We start from the raw sequence: 18,429 nt of genomic DNA, 5'->3' as shown, positions 1-18,429 counted from the left end.
TCGTGCTCAGTGCTGATCTTCTCTCTGTTTTATTGAGTAAAAACACAGTTCAGACTCAGACCATGTTACACTTATTCATTATGGTGAACACACGGAGCCAAGAGAAAACACCAGACAGACATGCAGCCACCTTCACAACCAGAACCGGACCAAAACCAAACTGAACAACATAAAGACAACAACAAACAAGTGCAGGTGCTCAACCATGGACAGCTCATAGACCAGGGAGTCAAACAAAAAAACAACAGGCTGAAAGAGGTAGATGAGGAAAATATGAATTTGTTCTACTAATCTCCTGATATTTGTTTGACCCGCTTTAATTTTCTGTACAGAGAAAATCTAAAAAATCTTGGATGTGGTTTTTAATTTCCTCCTCTAGATGGTGGTGTAATCACATTCATAATAATATCAGAACTATGGAAGAGGAATAGGGGCAATGCATATTTAATAAAGTTTCATCCTTTTCATTTTATTTCAATTTGATGTGGGAAGAAGGCAGAATTCTTTTTTTCAAAGATTCCTGACTTTTTTCTCAGATTTCTGACTTTTTTCACAGAATCCTGAACCTAAGGTCAGAATTATGAATTTTCTACAGAATAGAATTAGGGCCACTGGGGGGAAACAAAAGTTAATATATTTTTTATTTTATTTGAGTTTAGGATGGGAAAAAGGGGGAAAAAAAAGTCAGAATTCTGAGATTAAAGTCAAAATTGAGAAAAAAAAGTATTTGTCTTTTTTCCCATATTAAACTCAAATAAAATAAAAGAAATCTGTTTTTTTAAGCCCTAATTTCCTACAAAGAACCCAGCTGAGGAGGAGAGAAACGAAACATAAATAAATCGAATATACTGAGCAGGTCTGATCCGAGCACGCAGAAACTTTTCACGTTACTCACAGAAAGTTCTGTTTCTCCTAGAAGCACTCTCAGACGGTGGATCTCATGCAAGACATACAGTACAGGACAGGAAGACACACACAGCTGGACTCTGGACCTTTAAACAGCTGTTCCAGATATTGTGCTGATGAGATGCTTCTGTTAGTCTCATGGGATGAATGTTAAAATCTGGAGGCGGGATGAAATAGCCAAGCAACTAGGCTCCAATCGGAGGAAAAATATTTCCAGCACACTCCAGCCTGAAGCAGACTGGATGAAACAGCAAAGGCTGCATTTGGAGTGAAATAAATAAACCTTATAGGTTGACCTATAGGTAAACCTACATTTGTTAAAACCACAAAAACCTGTTTAACATTTAGCCAAACTGCTGCTGATAGGTTTTCTAGAACAGTTTGCGGCAGATTAGCCTCAATCTTAAATATACAAATGCTGATCAGGAAAAAAATCTGGAATCAACTCCTCCTGGATGATGGTGATTTATTAACTTTTCCTTTTCCTGCTGAATGTTTGTCTTTATTAGAGGAAATAATCTATACTTTACTGAAAATGGGGGGAATGTTAATGACAGCAATAGAGCTAACTGGATACAACAGTGATATTGACCCAATACCATATAAGCATGAAGCAAGTTCTTTGATTTCAACAATAGTGGCACAAATTTCCCCCCATAAACAGGTGAATCTGTACCAGATGGATGGTGTGAAACTTTAATAACTCATTTCACACCTTTCGATGGGTGGCAGCCTGCTCTGAAAGCTTAGCCTGATGTTTTTGTCCAAACATCCACTGGTTGTGCTTCATAAATGAGTCAGATGCAGAACGAAAGGAAAAGATTGAACGGCTTGATTCTTGTTGGTTCTACTAAATGATTAGAGACAAGTTGACAGTCATTCAACGAATACAGGCGGTGGACTAAACCTCATGACCAGACTTTCTTTAAATGACTAACACCTGATCAAACCATGTAAGTTTAGGAGGAGTGATTCCAGATCTACTTCAGTGATCCCTGATGTCTAAGTCAGATTTCAGAGGACAAACCTGCTGGCAGATTTTAGGATAAATCAGATTTCTGTAACTGCTGATAAAAACAAATCCTAGAGGTTGATAACTACAGCGAGCATCTTTTATCAACAAATCAATATAAGTTTTCTAAGACTGCTGGAAGGCAAAGATCCTCCTCACTCATGGAGCTGCTGCTGAGAGACGCAGAGGATGGATGGAGGGATCAGTCATCAGCAGGTCGCTGAAACCCTGAAAACAAAAACCTCCCCCCTGTACAGATGAATATGTTTCACATGGAGAAACGAGCGCTTGCCGTTTGGCTCGAACAGCTCAGGTGTTTCTGTTCTCGCCTTCCGCATCATGAAGTCCAACAGCTTCCAGGCCCTTCCGCCTCCAGACGGCTCAGCCCGTCACTGCAGGATTTTCTGCCGCGTGTCGGGCAGTTTGAGGGCCACCAGGCCGCCGCAGACCAGGGCCGCGAACGACAGAAGAATAGGGATGGCTTTGGTGATCCCCACGAAGCTGCCGAAGATGGAGCTGCCAAGGATGGCTGCCAGCTTACACAGAGCGTTCAGCACACCGAACGCCGTCGCCCTACGACAAAAACACAACCTGATCAACACCAGATTCTCTAAGACCCCGACTGACAGCTCGGTGTTCTACTGATGAATGATGGGAAAGATTCCTTCCAGCATAATCTACACTAAGCTGGATCCATGCATGTAGCGACAGTGGAGAGAAAACAGGAATAATCCTCCAGCAGAACCAGAACCAGGCTCAGTGTCAGAGACTTTCTCCCTGGGCGGGGTGGCCTGGGCAGGGACACTGAAACACTGATCAAATAGTATTTTCAATGTGAGAGAGAAGTTAGCTAATGACAGCAGAAGCTCCTTTAGAGGCAGATTAGATCAGAGTCAGTTTTAAAGTCTAGAACATGAAAGAGAAAACATCAGCCAGAGGAAAAGTATCATTTGCGGGAGGAAGCCATTGTTTTAGGAACAGTAAAAACCAACTAAAGGACTGTTGGACTGTCTGAAAGGACAGCTTCATGTCTGCAAACTGGGGGAAAGTGAAGCAGTGTTGTTCTGCTGCGTCATGGTTCTGTGAAAGCTAGAGGGAGTTACCTTTTAGAGGTGGGGTATAGCTCCACGGTCACCACCTCTATGCCGTTCCACGCAGCAGCGCTGACTGCACAGAACATACACTGCAAGGCGATGATGGCCGATTGGCTGAAGCTCAGGAACAGGAAGAAGGAGCAGCCAGCAGAAATGAGCATGGAGCCACCTGAGGAGACCAGAGATCACCTGTTACAGAGCTGCCATCTGTAAAACTCAGGAGTCACTCGTTAGTCCCAGACGTCACCTATGATCTTGACCCTGCCGATCTTTTCCACGAACAGCGCTGAGATGATGTTGCCCGGCAGCACGGCCAGGCTGCCCAGGAAGCTGACCAGGTAGATCAACACGTCGTTCTCCTCCACCGTGTCCAGGTGGCAGCCATGTTTGTTGTGCTCGAACGTGGTGTTCTCCATCCGGCAGTCAATGAATTTCTCATCCCACAGGTCTGCAGAGAACAGGAGAGGATTCAGAGGAGTGAGGAGCGGGGGTGCCAGACAAATATACTTCCTTTTTGCAAATGAATGTTTCTTTCATTCTGATTGCAGCCAAACAGGAGTGGAAGATGTGGATGGGACACAGACAGAGTGGAGCTGTCTCCACGACTTTCTAGGAAGTTGCATCGCAGACAAGGTTGAAAAGCACAAAGGCAGGTGGATTGATTCCACTGCTACAGAAAGGAATGGTTTTAAAGGTGTAACCAGAATATGAACCATATGGCAGAGCTTCCATATATCGACGATGGGGTAGAAGAAGAGAGGAGCTGTCAGGTGGATCATTGTTCTTATTTAATTGTGCATAATCAGGTTATGAGATTTTCTTTTGTTTTTGCTCAGTTTGTTAGTGAATAAAGCCCTCCATGTATATTTATAATGCAAACATAGATATGATACTGTGCATGTTTACAGGGGGTAAAAAAGGAAGTAGATTGTAAGCCAGTTAGCGCCTCAAAGCAACATGTAAAATAAGTTTGAGATTCATTCCATTCATTCCAGATTCATTCTGGAAAAATGCAAAAAAATATTTAGTTCCTAGAGGTTTGAGACTGGAAGAGTGCTGGGAATACAGTATGAAGGTTGGTGTTCAGTGAGCTAAATGTATCGAGGTGTTCAGATGTGGCTGCAGAGTTGATGGATGCAAGAGTAAATGTCCTTATTGATGATGGTGATGGTAGTCTATACAATCTGAGGGCCTGATCTTCAAACCATTTAAAGTAATAGTACACCCAAAACATGATTAGCCTTCATTTTCTACTCACCCCCATGCTGAACAACACTCTGGAGTACTTTTTTGATATCTCAAATGCATCTGGAGATCTGGGAGGCTTCTTGCTGTCTGCTGACATTCAAATAATGGAGGTCTATTGCGCCCGAGGCAGAAAGGTCCATAAAAGTCCACAAAAAACCTGTCAATATTCCTCCATACTGCTCGTCCAATGTATTCCAAGTGTCCTGAGTGGGTAGCGTCCAGAATTTACTCGAAACAAAGTCATTTAGAATGTTTTTGGAGCATAAACAGTAGTGTATAGGATTTCCTCCTGTGTCACTGATATTAAAGCTTTGTTTTAGTACTTTAAGGAGAAGCCAAAGAGAATTTTCATGTATCTACTGTAGGGTTTAGCAGATGCAAGCTTGGGTGTTTTTATTTGTCATTATTTTTCCTTCTGGTCTCTACTTTCTAAATAATTTTCACAGGTATCAGCCACCTGTTTGTTAGGGCCAGTGTGGTTCCCTATTTAGTCCACTATTTTAAATATCAGATTGTTCCTTTTTTTCTTATCATTGTGAACAAGCTTCCTTTGTCTTCAAGACATTTTTTTTTTTTTTTTACATATTGCAACCAATTGAATTGTAATGCCTCTGTTTCACCCACAGTACCGGTTTATCTGTATCTGGGTTTCCTAAAAAGTCTACAAAACAATCCACTGGACTTTGTTTCCAAGTGTGAAGATGTTTCACTTCCTTCACGCCCCTCTTAAACCATCCATCTTCTTTATTGTTTGGTGGTTTGAGAGGGGCGTGAAGGAAGCCATCTATGTTAACAAAAAAAAACCAACAAAGTCGTAGGGAAGTCATATTTGAATATCAAATCCTTCTGACTTAAACATGAATATAAATCTACTCTTTATCACACCATATTGTCTCAAAATTTAGAAAATTTCCATTTAAGAAAAAATCCTGTCTTAAACTCTGTGGGTTTTTTTCGTTATCTCATGCAGGCCAGTTAGTTATACGTCAGCTTGTACACCTAAATTCGGCCAATCATACATCAACTGTCATCTATCAATCAAATTTTTTCGGTCATAGCATCTTGATTCATATATCACAGCTAATATACGCAACAGTTGAAATAAGATCAAAAAAGGGAAATTGTGTAAAATGTAAGTGCTTTCTTAGCACCTATTTTAAGTTGTGATTCTTTAAATGTTCACATTACCAAGCAGTTTTCCATTCATCAACTCCTCCCATTGTTATGTTACCCAGAGGAAATTCTTGATGCCTTTTCTTTTCGAGGAGATTGTTGGGAGGATGTTGATATAATGATTATGAGGGTTTTTCATGAGCCTGTTTTTTTTGTTCCTCCTTCAGGCTCTTGAATGTGTGTGGGCAAAGCACAGATGCTGAGTTTGGACTTGGTTTGAACTTATATCACAGTATTTCCCTCTGGCTTTAGAATAGTCTCTGACCGCTCTGCTCTATTAGGATCTCATTCTATGCAGATGATACAGGCTCTTACCTACACAGCAGGGTAACCTGACATGTTTTTGTTTTACATTTTCTTTGCTTATTTCAGGTAAAGTCCTGTTCTGACAAGCTCACTTTTCACAGCATGGGAGAATCACCACTTTTTTGCTCTACCATACAGACTTGTGTTATTTGCAAGCTAAAGTATCTGACATTCATCAACACAGAGAGAACCAATAATTGGTGACAAACACTAAAGACAGGCGCAGATCTTCAATAGTCCTGCAAAATTTACTTCAAGGTGAAACGTAAAGGATTTTTTTCTAAAAAGAAAATCTTAAGATCCTGGGTTTTCTATTTTTCAGACTTTTCCAGGATTTTGTTCACATTTCATTGTGAGCTAATTAGAAACAGTTTAAGCCTTTTTTGGTTTTATTTATCTAATTTTCTATTAAATCCAGAAAAAAACATGTAAAATAGAGCCAAAATAATAAGAAATATTAAAAGAATAACTGTTAAAAACCTTCAGTAAGAAAACATCTGAAAAAAATACCTCAATACCTTTTTTATTAGCAAGGATCAAACAAACAAAAACTGAAAGAACTGGAGGATGCTAGAAGCAGGCTACGAGAATTTCATAAATATCAGCTGATATGAAGGCCCAGATTTTTTTGAAATATTAGCTAAACAAAAGCAGAAAGTGATGCAGAAAAGAACAAATTTCCTCACAATTTTTTTTTTTCTCATACATTTGGCTCTGAGAAATTAAGACATCTCAGTAAATATTATTTGAAGCTATGAATTATTTTGGTAAATATTGAAAATACCAGAAACATGTAACGTCTGGCGCTGCTGAACCCACCTGTGTTGTAGAAGAGTGTGGAGCGGATGGTGCAGTTTTCAAACACTGTGTTTGTAGACCGGATGTCCTCAAAGTGGCAATCTTCAAACAGGGAGTCTTGGAATTTCACCGATCTCATCTCTATGCCGACAAACCTATAAGGATGGGATGGGGACAGACCAGTAGACCAACACAGAGCCTTTCTCAGTGCACAGATCCAATCGTGTCTTTGGGAATTCAGGGCGTGAAGCCCGCCAAACTTTGTTTAACAGGAATTTTCTTTTTTTAGTTTTAATAAGAAGAGTATGTTTATTTTTGCCTTTTTATGTCAATAGATCAACAGAAAATTTTACTTGAGACTAATAATATTAGAACCGATTCAAATAATAAAAGATAGTCATGTTTGATTTCAAGTTCAATTACGCCTGGACAGTATTTTAATATTAATATATGTAATATTTAAGTATAACCTTTTGTTAGTAATGAAATTTCCAACATTTCAATATACATGCATTCTATGATTACAGCATTTGTCACTGACTGATGTTTGGGTTTTATGTAGTTTTATGTTTCTTTTATTTTTTTAAAGCAAATATTTCTAAAATGTTGAATTATCATGTTGAATTATCATGGTTTTGCAAAAGCAACTGTTGTGGGGATCCTTGGTAGTCTTTCTGAGGCTTTTATTTGGGATTCATCAATATTGAAATTCGGAGATGGGAAGTAACAAAGTACAAATACTTCGTTACTGTACTCAAGTAGATTTTTCTGATATTTTTACTTTACTTTACTACTTATTTTTATAGCGACTTTTTACTTCTACTCCTTGCATTTTTACAAAAATATCTGTACTTTCTACTCCTTACATTTTAAAAAATTGGCTCGTTACTTTAGTTTTGAATCATTTCAATGGAGTTACCGTTATTATTTTTCACGTCATCAATACCAAATTCAATCTAATTGGATGGGAATCTACGTTGCATTTGACGCACCGCTACAAGATGAATCGACAGATTCGGCGGTATTCATTCGCGGCAAATCATTGCAGCTTGGTGGCGGTGGCGTTAGCATAGTAGCATGGACGACGAGATGATTGTAAATGAACACAACGGAGATCTAGTCCTATTGGCAGACATCCATTAAAAATGTAGGCAACGGCATGAAAAAAGTGGTTTCTACTTTTACTTTTATACTTTAAGTAAATTTAAAAGCCTGTAGTTTGTTACTTTTACTTAAGTAAAGAAGTTTAATCAGTACTTCCACTTTTACCAGAGTATTTTTTAACACAAGTATCTGTACTTTTACTCAAGTACGGAAAGTGAGTACTTTTGCCATCTCTGTTGAAATTGTATCCCGTCGACCAAATTTAAGAAATATATCGTGGTATACGTTTGTACGGAAGCCGAGAGCGGTCGTGTCCCACGGAAAATTTTTCTCTTTGCTTGTCTCGAGAAAACGAGTTCATTTTTTCATTATCTAAAGATAACGAAAGCTGTTTTATAGTGATAACGAGATGATTGGTTTTGACCTTTTAGACAACATTGTTGATTTTATGATTTGCTTCCACTGATTCATAAGTAATTAGACCTATACCTCCAGGTGTTTTCTGAACAGCCCAGGTGTTATGCCTGCAACAACTATAACATGCATTAACCCCCAAAATGAGTCCAGATTGATGATCTTCATTGAAAAACAGTCAGATTTGTTTCTACTTTATTCCATGGAATCCAATCATCCACCACAACCTGACAATGAGTGAAAATAAAAGTAAAACCAAAAAAATTGCGCACGCGGAATCCAGGGCTGTTGGCAAACCTCATTCATTACTCAATAAAGGTTAATCATCTCATTATCTCGAGATATCAATAACTGTTTTCTCTTGATAACCAGATAATTATTTTGTTATCTCAAGAAAACAATTAATTGTTAAGCCGGGATAACGAGATAGTTATGTCGTTATCTCGAGAAGGCAAAAAAAAAGAAAAAAGTTGAGTATGACTGCTCTCGGCTTCCGTACATTCGAGCTAAAAACTGTGCTCTCTGCTACTATTTTATCATGAATAACAGCAAAATCCCATTAGAAGCACCAGTTTAACCCGAGAGTAGTAAAACTTTTAACTGGTTTCAGATTATTAAACCGATAAAGGCACACCGCTGACTTTGTTACCTAAAGATTTGACACATATGAGTTATTTTAAATGATTCTTCAGACCAATATACAAAGCTTGACACTATCAATGCTACAAGCGGAGCTTCCCTCTTGAAATATAGACTATGTAAGTTGGAAGAAGTGAAACCTCCGTCAGGCCGGCCAGGCTCACTGCAGACAACCACTGCTCTATGTAGAGGTTGGAAGTAAATTCATGTGTTATTTAAGTATGTTAGGGTTAGGGTTATAAACTACAAGTAAGATCAAACCTATTTCCCTGGCATGTTTTGCAATTTTATGGTACTAATTATTGTCAGGATCCCAGTTTTTGTGTTCGTCTGTTTGTCTTGTCTTTTGTGTTTTTCCCTTCCACCACCAGGAGGCGCCTGGCTCCGGTTCGCCTCCTCACACACCTGCAAGCTGTTGCCTCATCACCGGACTGCTCTAAAGCTGCTGGTTGCCACTACTTCGACGCCAGGGTGTTTGCCAGTTTGTGGTACTCTAGTCAAGCCTTGTTTATGCTGAGTCTAATCTGAGTTTTTGCATTTCGAGTTTTTGTCCTCTAGTCAAGCTGAGATCACATTGAGTTTTACTGAGCGCTTGTTTCTCCCTGAGTCTCAGCTTTGTTTGTTCTTTGCCTTTCGGCAGGAAGCCTTCCTGCAAACTCGACCTTTTTGGACCACCTTCTCTCAAGTGGGATCAACTGAGTCTTACACTGAGTGACGGATACCAAACAGGAGGTTTGGATCCAGCCCCTTTGATCACGCTAAGAACTCTCTCTGAGTAAGGAAGTCATCTTCACCACGACCCGTTCAAGTACCACAGGAAAACTGAGTTGCAACCAGCGGCTGCATCTTTTCACTCTGTCCGAGCTCTGGGTAAACCCTGTTCTGCCCTCCGCTGAATCAAACAAACCCTGGAAGACCAACACACAGACTGGAGTCTACGTGTCTCCAGTCTGCAACTAATCCCCTCCTTCACGATATACAACTCCAATTCCCCACTGAGCCTGAACCTAACAGTCTGTCTTCCCCTCATCTTTCAGTTTTCCGGCCGAGCAGTGTTCGGAGGAACTCTGCACCAAACACTAAATACCTTTCAATTAAACCCGTTGAAACTTTTACTCTGTGTCTCTCTGTTTGGCTTCACTGCATGTGGGTCCGAGCTTTAGATAAAATCATGACATTATAAACGTCTTTTATAAATATTTTAGTGGTCAGAACAATCTCACTCATATATATATATATATATATATATATATATATATATATATATAATATATATATATATATATATATATATATATATATATATATATATACACTATATTGCCAAAAGTATTTGCTCACCTGCCTTGACTCACATATGAGCTTAAGTGACATCCCGTTCCTAATCCATAGGGTTCAATATGACGTTGGTCCACCCTTTGCAGCTAGAACAGCTTCAACTCTTCTGGGAAGGCTGTCCACAAGGTTTAGGAGTGTGTTTATGGGAATTTTTGACCATTCTTCCAGAAGCGCATTTGTGAGGTCGCACACTGATGTTGGACGAGAAGGCCTGGCTCTCAGTCTCCGCTCTAATTCATCCCAAAGGTGTTCTATCGGGTTGAGGTCAGGACTCTGTGCAGGCCAGTCAAGTTCATCCACACCAGACTCTGTCATCCATGTCTTTATGGACCTTGCTTTGTGCACTGGTGCACAGTCATGTTGGAAGAGGAAGGGGCCAGCTCCAAACTGTTCCCACAAAGTTGGGAGCATGGAATTGTCCAAAATGTCTTGGTATGCTGAAGCATTCAGAGTTCCTTTCACTGGAACTAAGGGGCCAAGCCCAGCTCCTGAAAAACAACCTCACACCATAATCCCCCCTCCACCAAACTTTACACTTGGCACAATGCAGTCAGACAAGTACCGTTCTCCTGGCAACCGCCAAACCCAGACCCGTCCATCAGATTGCCAGATGGAGAAGCGCGATTCGTCACTCCAGAGAACACGTCTCCACTGCTCTAGAGTCCAGTGGCGGCGTGCTTTACACCACCGCATCCGACGCTTTGCATTGCACTTGGTGATGTATGGCTTGGATGCAGCTGCTCGACCATGGAAACCCATTCCATGAAGCTCTCTGCGCACTGTTCTTGAGCTAATCTGAAGGCCACATGAAGTTTGGAGGTCTGTAGTGATTGACTCTGCAGAAAGTTGGCGACCTCTTCGCACTATGCGCGTCAGCATCCGCTGACCCCGCTCCGTCAGTTTACGTGGCCTACCTCTTCGTGGCTGAGTTGCTGTCGTTCCCAAACACTTCCATTTTCTTATAATACAGCTGACAGTTGACTGTGGAATATTTAGGAGCGAGGAAATTTCACGACTGGATTTGTTGCACAGGTGGCATCCTATCACAGTTCCACGCTGGAATTCACTGAGCTCCTGAGAGCGACCCATTCTTTCACAAATGTTTGTAAAAACAGTCTGCATGCCTAGGTGCTTGAATTTATACACCTGTGGCCATGGAAGTGATTGGAACACCTGATTCCAATAATTTGGATGGGTGAGCAAATACTTTTGGCAATATAGTGTATATATATATATATATATATATTTTTTTTTTTTTTTTGTTGAAGATTTTTTTGCTATGCAGGAGGAGAAATCACGGCCTGGATGCAATGATTGTCTCCCTTCCAGGACCCAGATCGGCTTACTTGATGCTCAGTGTCGAGCTGCAAAAGTGCACTTGAAAGGTCACAGCATGCTGCACCTAATTTATTTATATAAAGACTCCCCATGCCATTTTGTGAAAATACGCTGCAAGACCTCATAATACCCTGTTAATGTTTCTGCTTGTGGATCATATTTTACAGATATATCTATATCAGTTTCACAAGACTGTTCATTCATTTCTACATTTGGATAGTTAAACAACACAATGCAAGGCTACCCAAGGATTAGCTCTGTCATTGTAAACAGCATTTAATAAATCCCAAAGAACACATGTGGAGACAGTAAGGCAGGTTGAGAAAGGCCATTATTAACATGAGTTGACTTCAATGGCTGCAGAATGAACAGAACAGGCCCACTGAGGAAATGCCAACATGTTTAATGTTCCAGCAGCATGTTGGTCTGAGAATGATGGATTACAGAATGTCCTGCTGTAATCCAGGCAAAGGGTCTATTCTGTCTGTTACATTCTGCAAGAAGCATAGAAGTTTCATAATATACAGCAGATCTACACACTGTATATCTGCTCAAAGAGAAAGAGCAAAATCGGTTGTTTGGTAAAACAAACCATAGAAAAGCTGAAATCAGGTGTCACTGTAAAAATATGAATGAATCATGAATGTTTAAAAGCAAACAAGAAACAAAAAACAGCAAAAAAGTAGACTGAAATTTCTTTTTCAAGACATTTAAAATATAACATATCCCTGGGGATTTTGGTGAAGAGCTGTTAAGAATGACATGTCAGATTTTAATTAGAAGCACTAAAGCTCCTGTCAGAGAAGAGGAACTTTAAAAAGTACCCAACATACACACCTACAGACACAAAATGTACAACAGATCCTACCAAGAATATCAACATGTAACCCGAGTTACAAGTTTAAATGGTGCAGGTTTGAAAAGGAGCTTCAGAGAGAAGAAAACTGAAGAACCTCCTGTTTGACTCACAGCTTGACGGACTCAGACTCACCTGTCTCTAATGTATTCTCCGTCCCTGTGCACCTGGTTCTCCAAGGAAAAGTTGAAATGAAAATTCTCCACTCTTTCTCTGTGGAATGTCTGAACAGACAGAAAACAAAGCAATATGAGCAGAAGTTTCTTTTTTTTCAAAGACGGTTGAAACTATTTTTTTCAGAAACATCCTATCCTGGCTTCTCTTCATTGTCTTCCTGTTAAATCCAGAATAGAATTTAAAATCCTCCTCCTCACATATAAAGCCGTAAATAACCGATCTCCATCTGATGATCAGTGATCTGATTGTTCCTTATGTTCCTAACAGAGCACTTCACTCTCAATCTGCAGGTTTACTAGTGGTTCCTAGAATTGCTAAAAGTAGAATGGAGGCAGATTGTTTAGCTATCCTGTGGAACCAACTACCAGTTTTAGTCCGTGAGGCAGACACCCTGTCTACTTTTAAGGGTAGGCTTAAAACTTAGATTTTTGATCAAGCTTATAGTCAGAGTGTCTCAGGTTCAGTGGTGCTACTATAGGGGGGCCATGGGTGGCCGCGGCCACCCTGTGCAATGCCATGGCCACCCCACTTGCCAGTGTAAATTGTAGTTTAGCTTTTCGTTCATATATGCACAGCCAGCAACGTAAGATATGAGTAGGTGTTTACCTAAGTCTTTATGATTTTTATAGGCAGGTTTACCACACATACACACCCGATTCACATGCTGGAATTATGGCTTTTAGTTTCAATATGCCACTACCCAAGTTATCCTGAGCTATTTCTATAGTTATGCTGCTATATGCTTAGACTGCTGGAGGACATAGGTACCACTTTTCCTCCCTCTTCTTCATTTTGTCTCGATTCTGTAATTTTGCAGTATTTGTTGGCCCAACTTCTAAGTTTATGTTCTCTCTGCATTTTCTTGAAATAGCATTTTCCTCTGGTGTGATTCTGTTGATCTGTGACACCATCCTGGGGAGTGACATCAGCAACTTCCATCGTAGATGAATTTCAGTGTTTAGTCCTGTTTCTCTCCTAGACATAGCTATGGGCTCAGATTTTACTGTGCCTAAATGGATGTGCTCCCTTTCATCCTCTGACATGAAAACTGGCTCAGAGCTCCCTTGAAAAAATTTTTAATTCCCAGGTAGAGCCACCCGTGGAGCTAACTATTTCAATTAGGTGTGCGGTCATTCTGATGTGTGTGGTTTGTTTGTTTTCGTATATGCGCTGGATTTTAGACTGTCATTAGTTACATTTCCAACACACAAAAAAACTGTTGGAAATGTTGGAAATGGTCTCTCTACATCCCTTAATTGAAGTTCTTCCTTCTGAAAAGTGATTTTTTTGTTAAAGGCCTCTTTTTGGGGACATAACTTCCTCATTTTAAAAGTTCTCCTCTGTTGAGAGAAAAAATGACAAAGATTTCATTTCAGAACACATATTGGTGAAAAGATTTTCTCATAAGTTTCATGTCTACACTCAAAGCTGCTGCATGAATAAGGGATCCTGCTCAGATTTCAGAGGGAAACTTGTTTAGCCTATTGTTTAAGACCAATTGAAATGTTTCTGCAAACTAATTTCCCCCAGTCCAAAATATAACAGCATGTTGTTAACTAATAAGTTGCTGAGTGATGTTCTGCTCACCTTCACCTTGGCTTCGTACTCCTCGTACTGCAGGTGTTTTATCATGTCAGGAAACCAAACGGACAGACCATAGTAACTGGAAAAAACAACAGTGAAAACGTGATTTATAACCTCTGAACTCTCTGGTCCTAACCTGTTCAGCCCCAAGTCTGCACATCCTGACTATGAATGGTGAACTCACCTGAAGGCCATACAGAACCAGATGACAGCCATGAAGAGCGTGGCAAACCTCAGTTCTGCAGACAGCAGGGATGCTATGTTTCTCAGCACCTGTAGAAAACAGTCCACTCATTTTACTTTTAGACCCACTGATCATTTTATCAGCAACAGAGATAGTCTTTAAACAAATTAGTCAAATTGTTATAAAAAAAAAAAAAGCGATGTGTAAGTCGATCATAAGATCGAAAAAGGCCTCTCAGGTTTGCCCGGATGAGAAGAATGCTAAAAAAAAAGCAGCATTAAAAGTTTTCAGGTTGGCATCTTGTCATGGATTGTTCAGGAATTATTTAAATCAACAACAGGATCTGTTTCACTTTATTGGGATTTTTTTAAAGAAAACTTGTATCAGTAAAAATCTTTAAAGTCGTAGGGTAACGGCCGTTTCAAATGTTTTTCCCGAATTCTCCAGAGTGGTGCATGACTTTACACGAGGGAATTAAGTGAATGTGATTGGTTGTTTATCAAGAGGGCGGGATTGTTGTGGCGGAAGGTCCGCAAGCAAGTTTGGTTGTGGGCGGTTTCTCGAAGGATCTTGCTAACCAGTTAGCACTTTAGTGCTAGCAGGTTCCCAATTGGAAATTCCATTGGGACCAAGTAGCACTAAATTGGTGACTTAGAAACGACGCTGTCAAGGAACGCTATGGACAGAGGAAACATGCAAGAGGAGGAGAGTTTAGTGTCGGAGGTTGTGGATGAGTCTCCTCCGTCATCCATTTTTTATTTAGAGGAGGAAAGCGGGGACGAAGATGTTGTGGAAGAGGACGCCAGGGCGGCAGAAGCTTGGTTTGGTGTAGAAGGCTTCCAGCCGTACATGTTTGAGCCCTTGCCTCGCAACACTGCCAGTTCTGTTAGCTCTACGCCTGCTGAAGACACAGACGTCCATCCCTGTAAACACTGGGATGGGACTCAGTGGGAAAGTAATAATGAATAAATTATTCTTATATCTTATTTCAACCATTGCGTATATTAGCTACGACATATGAATCTAGATGCTATGACCGAAAAAATTAGATTGACCGTTGATATATGATTGGCCGAATTTAGGTATTCAGGCTGACGTATAACTCACTGGCCTGCTAAGATAAAAAAAATTGATTTTAAGACAGGATGTTCTTTCAAAATGGAAATTTTCTCAATTTTAGGTCAAAATGGTCTGATAAAGAGCACATTTATACACATGTTTAAGCCAGAATGATTTGACATTTAAATATGACTTCCCTACGACTTTAACACTGACATATTTGTTGGACTAACTTGGCAACGCTAATTCATACCACTTTGTGGTTAAGTCAGTCTGAGAGCCGCAAACAGCCCTCAGTCCACACTTTGGAAACCCCTGCCCCTGTCCTGCCCCCACACACACTCATTGACATCCATGTAGCGACACACACATCTGAAACGGCTAAAGGACAGTTTACCTTTAGATCAGTGACATTTGCTGGATCCAGCCCCAATTTCATAAAGTCATTCACACAATTAATATAATGACTGAAATATAATTTCTCTAAAGAAGATATGCTCTGAGACTTGGAGGCAACCAGCTTCTCTCTACAGTAAATCTGAAATGCTGCAACAGTACACATGAAGCAGAAAATGTTTGTAAGTAGTTATCTTTACAAATTAAGAACCAGGATGGATTTGATAAATAACTGGAGATATTTTTTTTGTAAAACAAAAACTTTTATCAAAAAGGGGAAAAAACCAAGAAAAAGCTGGTAGGGAGATTCTCAGGGCCTCAGATTGTACTGATGACATCTCTCACCAGATCAGTGGAAAGGATTCCCTAAAATCAGGACGACAATGTTTATACTGGAGAGCCTTTAATCTATGAGCCCAAACCAGTTTGAACTGATATATGTTTGTAGCGTACCAGTTTACAGAGGGTGAGAGAGCGCACAGCCCACCGCTGCACCGCCGTTCCCGTGGCGCTCTGAATCTCAATGAACTCGTCCTCAGCCGTCTTCGGCGCCTTGATATGAGTCACCTGAGGGACAGGAGAGAGGAAGTGGGTTTTCTGGAGTGTCAGTGCAGCTTTAAACTGGCTTACTGGTTTGTACTGCATCATCAAACCTCACTTGCAAGAATTCCTTTAATATTAACAATGATTTGTGATAAGAGGAAGTCAGGGGACTGGAAAAAAAAATTGTATTTTTTTATTTGGAGCTGGTTAATCTCAATGATTGAAAAAAACAACCATTTAAGAAGCTTTTTTTATTGAGAAAAATAATTATTTTATATCACAAAACCTGTACTGGATTCAATATCTAGCAGGAAAAAAAAACAAGATGGTGTCTGCAAATCATGTCAGATTATCTGAAATTAAACCTGAGAAGAAATAAAGGACACACAGCTTAACATAAATATCAAATAAGTCCATGTTAAACAATCTAAAAATTACCGTATTAGAATTATGAAAGTAAAATAAAGCTAGATCTCGAAAATGAAACCATGCATGCAGGTAAAAGAAACCTGACTGAATTATTTGGATATTTTACTATTTTGCGTACTGTTAATTCTGATTTTAATGTTGGGTTTTCTCATTGATGTCTAATTTTTATTTTCATTTTCTGTTTATGTTTTCTCACATCACAGAAATATTCTATCTTTTAATGGCTGTAGCAATAACTAAACCAATGGACCCGTATGCTGGTTCTGATCAGATCTACTCAAACACCAGAACAAAATATTCAGCCTCTCCTCCTCAAACATGAATAAAAAAGCACCTGGATCCTAAAAATACATCATGTTAGCGTACAGATGAGACGTGTCCATGTAGCAGCTCCTTGTCTCACCCAGCCTTTAGCTGTCTGCTAAAAACTGGGACAGCAGGGCTCAGCAACAGAGGAAAGATCTATTCCCAGGATCTGCTTTATACCTTTTTTATATAAAAACCTTTACATCTTCCCAGAGTTTGTGAAATTATGTTTTCATCATGAGTTTCTGCATCTGCATGTATTACGAGCTGCTTCAGTGGTTTATGAATTTCTGGTGGTTTCATTCACTCACAGTGAAGACCTTCTCCGGCTGCCCTTTGGCTCTCCAGTTGGTATCATGGACCTGCTTCAGGATCATCCAGGCCTCGTCGTGTTTCGCATGCTGCTCCACACAGAATCACACAGATTTGATAATTTTCAAAGAGAAGCTTCTGCAGTAATCAGTTCTTATCTCAGGACATTAAATCAAGATTTGTAATCCACCAAACTCACACCGAGATGGACGTATCCATCAATGTAGCGTTCAAATAAAATAAAAACCCATGATCCACCCATGATTGTGTCTGAGTAGTGTGGTGTTGTTTAGTTCTTGCCATACTGTGTTTATTATTGTTGTTGAGGTTTTACCGTATAGGTTCTTTCCTCTGTTTGCTTTTCACTTTATTCTCTTATGTTTTTTTGTTTTTCTCCCCAGATTGGTTAATTTAGTTCACTTTATTAATGTCAATCAGTCCCCCCTCCCTCCCTCAGTGTGTCTGTGCTCTTCTACCACAGCTGTTCCATTGAAGTAACTTTCCACACCCTCTCAGTGGCTAAACTCAATGTTTACTCACTGTTCATTGCTGGTTCCATGTCCCGTCCTCTTTTTAATTTGATATCAGTCTGAGCTGTTGAGAGGGGGTCTTACATGTACAAATTTAAGTCACAAAACAGGATTTCATCGAGATACTTATCTAGGTTTAGACTAGACCTAGAACTTTATAATTTAACTCTCAGCCAGTCAGAGGTAGATTTACCCGTGTGTTTTGGATCCTTTGGCCCATTTCTGCTCCTCGTTCATTCTGTGATTCTTTTACCCTGTATTACACAAATATTGAATGTGGTTATTAATGGGCAGTGATAGACAGGGGACAGTAGGGGCCAGTGCCCCTGTAGAACTGGTCCTGGCCCCTTTAATGGCCCTTTGCCTAACTCAGTGGCAGGTGCTGCAGCTGGTACTTAGACCTTCAATGTGCGCCCCTCCATTTAATGTTCTTCGTATCCCCTTGACGTCTGAATCTAAATATGTATATATATAGGTATATAATATGTATACCCATAAAATAATAACATACACCTTTAGAGACAACTTCTAACAGACACAGGAGCTTGCCAAAGGTTCCTGTTCACTGAATGTTTAATAACATTGCACATCCTATTTTGGTAATACAAAGGGTTTCTTGCCTAAGAGGTTAATATCACCATTTTCCCATTTTAATAAAAGAAATCACCAATGGTTTGCAAACA

The 18,429-nt window shown here is 39.9% G+C and overlaps 1 protein-coding gene across 1 annotated transcript in view; it reads right to left on the bottom strand.

Annotated features, from left to right (window-relative positions):
• Positions 1-18,429, bottom strand: part of LOC119793433 (synaptic vesicle glycoprotein 2B-like) — a 49,412-nt gene continuing 30,983 nt past the window's right edge. Inside the window, exons 7-15 of the mRNA XM_038300649.1 lie at positions 17,216-17,305; positions 16,080-16,193; positions 14,172-14,260; positions 13,991-14,066; positions 12,362-12,450; positions 6,559-6,692; positions 3,260-3,460; positions 3,022-3,181; positions 1-2,491 (exon numbers count right to left, since the gene is read on the bottom strand). Coding sequence (XP_038156577.1) covers positions 2,308-2,491; positions 3,022-3,181; positions 3,260-3,460; positions 6,559-6,692; positions 12,362-12,450; positions 13,991-14,066; positions 14,172-14,260; positions 16,080-16,193; positions 17,216-17,305 — 1,137 coding nt within the window. The 3' untranslated portion in view covers positions 1-2,307. The remainder of the gene's footprint in view (positions 2,492-3,021; positions 3,182-3,259; positions 3,461-6,558; positions 6,693-12,361; positions 12,451-13,990; positions 14,067-14,171; positions 14,261-16,079; positions 16,194-17,215; positions 17,306-18,429) is intronic.

This window comes from Cyprinodon tularosa, unplaced genomic scaffold (assembly GCF_016077235.1).
Source record: "Cyprinodon tularosa strain WSP-4 unplaced genomic scaffold, ASM1607723v1 ctg452, whole genome shotgun sequence".
NCBI classification, from domain to species: domain Eukaryota; kingdom Metazoa; phylum Chordata; class Actinopteri; order Cyprinodontiformes; family Cyprinodontidae; genus Cyprinodon; species Cyprinodon tularosa.
This window is presented reverse-complemented; position numbering and strand designations above follow the sequence as displayed.